The sequence below is a fragment of the Lactuca saligna genome, chromosome 3 (genome assembly GCF_052625555.1).
Source record: "Lactuca saligna cultivar CGN05327 chromosome 3, ASM5262555v1, whole genome shotgun sequence".
Classification (NCBI taxonomy): Eukaryota; Viridiplantae; Streptophyta; class Magnoliopsida; order Asterales; family Asteraceae; genus Lactuca; species Lactuca saligna.
In genome coordinates, this window is record NC_136419.1 from 75253297 (window position 1) to 75260887 (window position 7591).

Here is a 7591-nt window from a genome sequence, read left to right on the forward strand (position 1 = left end):
TTGGCTTGCCCAACTGGACCCCATCTTATGTCTAGCTTGCTCCCAAACCCACAACATAAGTCTAGCTTGCCACTTGGGCCCACATCTTATGTCCAAATTACTCACTTAGTCCTTGGACTGAAATACAAAAATTAGCCCACAGTACGATTCTAGCATGCCCTATCCTGCCCTCAGCTCGTATCTAGAAGGCTCAGGAATCCTCAGTATGATTCTAGCATGCCTTGTCCGGCCTTCGGTGCATATCTGGCATACTCCAGGATTTGTTGGCTACCGCACGGAGCAGTATAACCTCAACCCACCCAACACAACATGTCGACATGTAACAAATAAATACACATACAAATAATTAGATACTATCGCAGGTGGTCCTACAGATCTATGTGACTAGCATATCAAACTAGCAAGCATATCTAACTCATACTTGACATATCAAAAACTACTAGGATATCAATCCAATGGGCCAGCCTTCATGCCTTCGACCCATTAGTATAGTGAAGAAAACTCACTTCACAAGTAACTTAGGATGATAAATGTCAAACTCCCCAAATACGTCTCCAAACTCAACCACCTACATTCACCAATGATTCACTTTCATAAATTCCCAAATTACTAAAATACCCCCAGAAATCAAACTGGACTACCCTTGGTCAAAGTCAAAGTCAATGGTCAAGGTCAACAGCCTATGTTGACCTAACTCGTCGAGTGTAGCCCATTGACTCTTCGAGTCCTTCTAGAACTCAAGAAATCGTGAAAACCCTTGTTGACTCTTCGAGTTTCCAGAAAACTCGTTGAGTCCATGCGGTGTCCAAATGTCAGGAAAATCCTAACTAAATTGTCGAGTCATCTCACTGACTCGCCAAGTCCATGCAGAAACCAAAAACATCCAATATTCATTTAACTTTTCGAGTTGACCTTGCAACTCATAGAGTCCCTTCGGTCCATTTCTCATTCAGCAATTTTCAAGCTACCCCAAAGCTCCAAATTGTAGATCCAACTATCTTAGGCACAGTTACCGCGTAAAGTTGCAAACTTTACGTGCATGCAAGGTCTTAATGTTGAATTTTGAGCATTCAAAGACTCTTAAGTGTACATGCAACCCTAAATACCTTGGATCTATGTTTTCTCTAGTATACATGCAAATATGAATATTCCAAGGTATTACCCTAACTAGCATACAATCTTTTAATACTTGAATAATAAACTAGATAGAAATACATACCTTGTTGATGTAGCTTAACTCCATGAAGCTTGAGAGCCTAGTGCCCCAAGTATGACACCTTAAATGGTTCAAAAAACATCAAATGCACTTGGAATAACTTACAGAGAAATGATACACTTCATGAAATCGGCTAGCCCTCACCATTCGTTCATAGTCTCTCATGGTGGCCGATTTTGACTTGAATAAGATACTTATATAGTGTTGCACAATTAGGGTTACACCATGTAAACCCTAATTGTCATGGCCTTTCATTTCCATGATCCATGGGTACCAAACACCATGGAGCATTCATGGAGCATCCAATGGGTTTTAGCCCAACTTGATACTCCATGGAGCATTGGCCTACTATAAAAGTATGGATGATTTACACAATCAACCCATATATTTAAATAGTCTCCTTTTGATCACTTAATTAATTCCAAATTAATTCTTGATCAATACTAATTAAATAATCTTATTAATATATTAGAACTTATAAAATATTACCAAACCTTAAGTGTTATTTCTATCATTTTAGTCTATCCAAATGCATGATGCCATGCAACCCAAATGGACCATGCAGAGTCGGGTCAAGTACATACCAAATATAGTTATGGACTTAAACACTAATCCAACACTTAAAGGCTTAAAACACCAAACCCAAGTCTTGGATGAGGTTTAAGGAATGGTGAGAGGACAATACAAGATAAAGTTGAAAGTTTTATGAATTTGGGGCCTAGAGGAATCTAGATCTGAGACCATGTCCTTGTGACAAGCCTAAACCTAAGAGTGGACCATTAAGCACCAAAAATGAAAAAAAATGTCCATAGAAGAAGATCTAAGCATGAAAGGGTCAAGGTATTAGCTTTTTACCTCAAATTGGTTGCCAAAACGATGTAGATGACAGATCCACTTCCTTCTTTTCGATCCAAGCTCCTCACTCTTCAAGTTTCCCTTCCAAAATCAACAAATAACACCTTTCAAGATCTCAACACATAATGGGGGTTTTGAACTTGATCTAGGGTTTCCTGTAGCTATATTGACACTGAGGGAGACTAGAAACGGCCCATAAGCTCTTTAAATAGGGTGCAAACCCAAAAACTTAGGGTTTCGATGCATAGCCTTTACTCGTCGAGTTGGGGTCCTCTTACTCGTCGAGTAGAAATTGTAAACCACGAGGGCTAACTAGGTTCGACACGATGAGTTGGGGCCTCGAACTCGTCGAGTTCAATCAATATAATGAATATAAAGTTTTTAAAATTATACCTGGGAGTCGGGATGTTACAACACTGCATCCACTGGAGATTCATTTCGCATTAACTATTTATGGTTTTACTCTGATGTTTTGAAAATACTTTTACTCTAATTATCTTTTGGAATAATAAATAAATGGTTTTGACTTATTTAAAACAATAAAAAAATTTATCGGTATTTTGCGACGTTACAAAAACAATGTAGAAACCACTTGACTCATTCCAAGTCTCCTTGGCTGTATTTGACATAAACATGCTAAGAACTTCCACTTCATAAACAATATTTGTTCTAATACATACCATAACACACGTTAGACTATCAACTATTGAGGTATAAGGGACTTTTGCAATTTCTTTTTAGTCTTCATCTTTCTTTGTGAATTGCTTCTTTAAAAGTCTCAAATGACTCGTTGAAGGTGTACTTGTGGCCTTAGCATGTACAATGCTTGTTTTCGCTAAGACTTTCATGATGTATTTTTGTTGGGAAAGTTTTAGAGTGTCAACAGCTTTGTCTTTGACTATGCTCGGGGTAAAAATTTACTTGGCAATTGCCAACTCCTTCGTATTAAACTCTCTAGGCAACCACTTCCATAATATGTTGATATCGCACATGTTTGATCCAACTACTAACATGCCAACCACATACATTAAGAGGATGATATAACAGGGCCTATCTATTTTAGGTAGTAATAATGATGCACCTCACATCTTATGTACCTTTTCTCTACATAAATTTATGAACTACAAGTACAACCACCTTGAAGTTCAACTCATATATGCTTTTATTTAACTTGCACACCAAGTTTTTCTATTACAATAAGTTGAAAGCCTTCCGTTTTCCATATAGATTTCATATTCAAGGCCACCCATGCTAGAAGACATTCCTCACATCTAATTGCTCCATATATAGGTCACTATCTATAGGTATTTTGTGACAACAATGCCAAAAACCAATTTGGTCGTGGTTACCCATGTTGGAACTTTGTTAGATGGAAAACACTCTCTTTGGGACTTCTCCCACATTGGAAGAAAGAGGAAACTTATACTCCCTTAAAAAACCTTCTACTAGTTGTTTACTAATTAGAGCAAAGGCTTGGACTAGAGGGATTGGGCTGGATTGGGTGATTGGACTAGTCAAATTGGTCCTGAAAGCTTAGATTAATATATATATTTAATGGTCAAAGATTGGCCTTAGGCCTTGGGGCTCTTGGGGTCTCATTGACTAGTTACAATTATATATATATATATATATATATATATATATATATATATATATATATATATATATATATATATATATTAATTCCGATTTTGACTTTTATTATATATTAAAAATCTGTTAAATTCGTTTTAACTGTTTTGAAAGTTATTTTCAGTTAACAGTTTTGGAGGGAAAACCAGTCAATCTATATATATATATATATATATATATATATATATATATATATATATATATATATATATATATATATATATATATATATATATATATATATATATATATATATATATATATATAAATAGATCACCAAAGACCAGATTTCGGGTTAAAAAAAACACACACAGATTCCTCATATAATTTCGTTCTCCACATACAATGAAGGGAACATAGAGAATTTCATCAGAATCAAGAGAAGTTCTTGGTTGATGGTTGTATCCTCTTGATAGATCCCTACCAGGGAAATTTCTATCTTAGGACACTACAAAGAAAGCCTCAATCTGTACAATTTCGTGATTAAATTTCCTATGTAATCATCATATGAGTATGTTTTCTGTAAATTGATTCTTATATATATATATATATATATATATATATATATATATATATATATTTCAATTTCGTTTGTTTTATTTCAATTAGTTTGTTAATTGTATACTTCTGTCATAACAATCTAAGACAGAAACCCAAGAGTGAAGAATGGATCAAAATTACATCATGAAAACACATGTGGAAAATCCTGAGAAATTCAAAGGCTCAGATTTTCGGAGATGGCAACAAAAGATGTTGTTGTATCTAACAAATCTTGATGTTTCCAATGTTCTCACTGATGATTCTCCCTCTCCTCCTACTAGTGTAATCACTACAAAAGGAACAACACCACCCACTGCAACCCAATTAGCAGAACATCAAAGGGCTGTGGAAACTTGGAACACAAATGAATATGATTGCAGAAATTATATTCTAAATGCCCTGGATGATTCCCTCTATGATATCTACTCTACCATCACTACTATAAGAGAGATATGGGAATCACTGGAAAAGAAATACAAAACAGAAGTGACATGTTCCAAGAAATTTGTGATTGGAAAGTTCATGAATTTCAAGATGGTGGATACCAAATCTATCCTCAAATAAGTGGAGGAAATTCAAGTCATTGCACATGATCTTGAAGTTGAAGGTATGGGTAGAAACTTTAACTTTATTGTTGGTTCAATCATTGAAAAACTTCCTCCTTCTTGGAAGAATTTCAAACTATATCTTAAACACTTAACTGATGACAAGAGTTTTGAGCAACTTGTGTTGAGAATTCGTGTGGAAGAAGATAACAGATTGAATGAGAAGGCAGATGCAAATTCCTTGGAACCAAGTGCAAACTTTGTTGGAGAAGAAAGTACTTCAAGGACTAAGCACAACAACAATAAATGGAAGAAAGGCTCCAAAAATTCCTCAAAAGATGGCAAAAACCATGGCCCAAACAAGAAGAATTTCAAGAAGAATTCTGGTCCATGCTATGCTTGTGGCAAAACTGGACACAAGGCCAAAGATTGCAGATTCAGGAGGGGTCAAGGAGGAAATAATGGAGCAAACAATGGTGGGAACAATGGAAACAATGGTAGCAATTCTGGTGGAGGAAATTCTGGTCAAGCCAATATGGTTGAATCACCAAATCAATTTGTTGTTGTGATTCAAACCAACATGGTTAGCAATTTTGTGGATTGGTGGATTGATACTGGAGCCACAAGGTACATTTTCAACTCCCGAACCATATTTTCTACATACCATAAAGTCTCGGATTTTGAACCAATGTTTATGGGGAATGGCTCTACTGCAAAAATTGAAGGAAAGGGAAAAGTGAAACTATAATTGACTTCTGAAAAAGAACTTGTTTTATGTGATGTCTTGCATGTTCCTGAAATTACTAAGAATTTGATTTCTGGTCCTATTCTTAGTAATAAGGGATTCAAACTTGTATTTGAGTCTGATAAGTTTGTTCTCACCAAAGGTGGGATGTATGTTGGAAATGGATACCTTAGTGAGGGTCTCTTCAAAGTCAATGTCTTACCTTTGTACTATGGTGTTGAAACACCAAACAATGATATAACAAATGTTAATGCCAATGCAATAATGGACACTACTAGCGCCTCTTCTATGTATATGCATGATCCTTCATTTTTGTGGCATTCTCGTTTGGGACATGTCAATTTTCACTCTATTCAAAGAATGGCAAAACTTGGCATGTTACCAAAATGTTCATTAGACAAAAATATAAAATGTGAGGTTTGTGTTGAATCAAAATTTTCACAACATCCTCATAAATCAGTTGAAAAATCTAATGAAATACTTGGCTTAATCCGCTCTGACCTATGTGATTTTAGAGCAACACCTACAAGAGGAGGAAAGAGTTATTATATTTCTTTTATTGATGATTGCAGCAAGTATTGCTATATTTATTTGTTAAATACCAAGGATGAAGCCTTGAGTTCCTTTAAGAATTACAAGGCTGAAGTTGAAAATCAACTTGACAAAAAGATCAAAATTCTAAGGGCTGATCGAGGTGGAGAATATGAATCCAAACACTTTGCTGAATTCTATTCTTTAAATGGTATTGTACATCAAACAACTGCTCCATACACTCCTCAACAAAATGGAGTGGCAGAAAGAAAGAATAGAACATTGAAAACATGATTAATTCAATGTTAATTACTTTTAAAGCAGCACATAATCTGTGGGGAGAAGCATGTCTTGCAAAAAATTCAATACTTAATAGAATTCCTCATAAAAAGAGTGATAAATCACCCTATCATATGTGGAAAGGGAGGTTACCCTCTTACAAAAGGATGAAAGTGTGGGGTTGCCTTGCTAAGGTACAAGTACCTCTTCCTAAGAGGACTAAACTTGGACCAAAAACCATAGATTGCGTCTATCTTGGCCCTGCCATGAATAGTGCAGCCTATAGGTTTCTTGTGTATAAATCACATGTTGATGATATCCATAACCAAACCATCATGGAATTAGCAGAGGCTGAATTCTTTGAAAATAATGTTCATTTTAAGGATAAAGGGAAAGAGGTTACTTGCTCTAGGAAAAGACCTCTAGATGATGGACTGAATGATACCATTCCAGACAAAAGCTTACAATCAAATGAAGAGAATTCTTCAAAGGTTCAAGAAGACAACTTAGAAGCCAGAAGAAGAAAACGGGACAAAATAGCCAAAGATTTTGGACCTATTACATAACCTATGTAGTGAATAAAGAACCATAAACTTATAAGGATGCTATGGATTCTTCTGAAGCTCCCTTTTGGAAAAAAGCAATCAAAAGTGAGATTGACTCCATTGTGCAGAATAACACTTGGAAATTGGTAGATTTACCACCTGGGCAAAAACCAATTGGACACAAATGGATATTCAAGAAGAAGTTTAGACCTGATGGTACCATTGAGAAGTACAAAGCTTGTCTAGTAGCGAAAGGGTGTTGTCAAAAGGAGGGTTAAGACTTCCTTGGCACCTATTCACTTGTTACAGGAATTACATCAATTCGCACATTAGAAGCAATTGCAGCCATTCACAATTTGGAAATACACTAAATGGATGTGAAAACTGCCTTCTTGTATGGTGAACTAGATGAAGATATATATATATATATATATATATATATATATATATATATATATATATATGAATCAACATGAAGGGTTTGTGGTTAAAGGTCAAGAAAACAAAGTCTGTAAGTTAGTTAGATCACTTTATGGACTAAAATAGGCTCCAAAGCAATGACATGAGAAATTTGACAACACATTACTCTCTAATGGATTTAGAATAAATGAATGTGATAAATGTGTTTATGTCAAACAATACAAGAATGCTTATGTCATCATATGCTTGTATGTGGATGATATGCTTATAATGGGTACTAATT

At 35.3% G+C, this 7591-nt stretch overlaps 1 protein-coding gene across 1 annotated transcript; it reads left to right on the top strand.

The window, feature by feature from the left end:
• The first annotated feature begins 4852 nt into the window (after positions 1-4852).
• Positions 4853-6909, top strand: LOC145035701 (uncharacterized). Its single transcript, XM_078984208.1, has 3 exons — positions 4853-5415; positions 5623-6275; positions 6386-6909. Exons 1-3 carry the CDS (start codon positions 4853-4855, stop codon positions 6907-6909), a joined length of 1740 nt encoding a protein of 579 aa, XP_078840334.1.
• Positions 6910-7591: the final 682 nt, after the last annotated feature.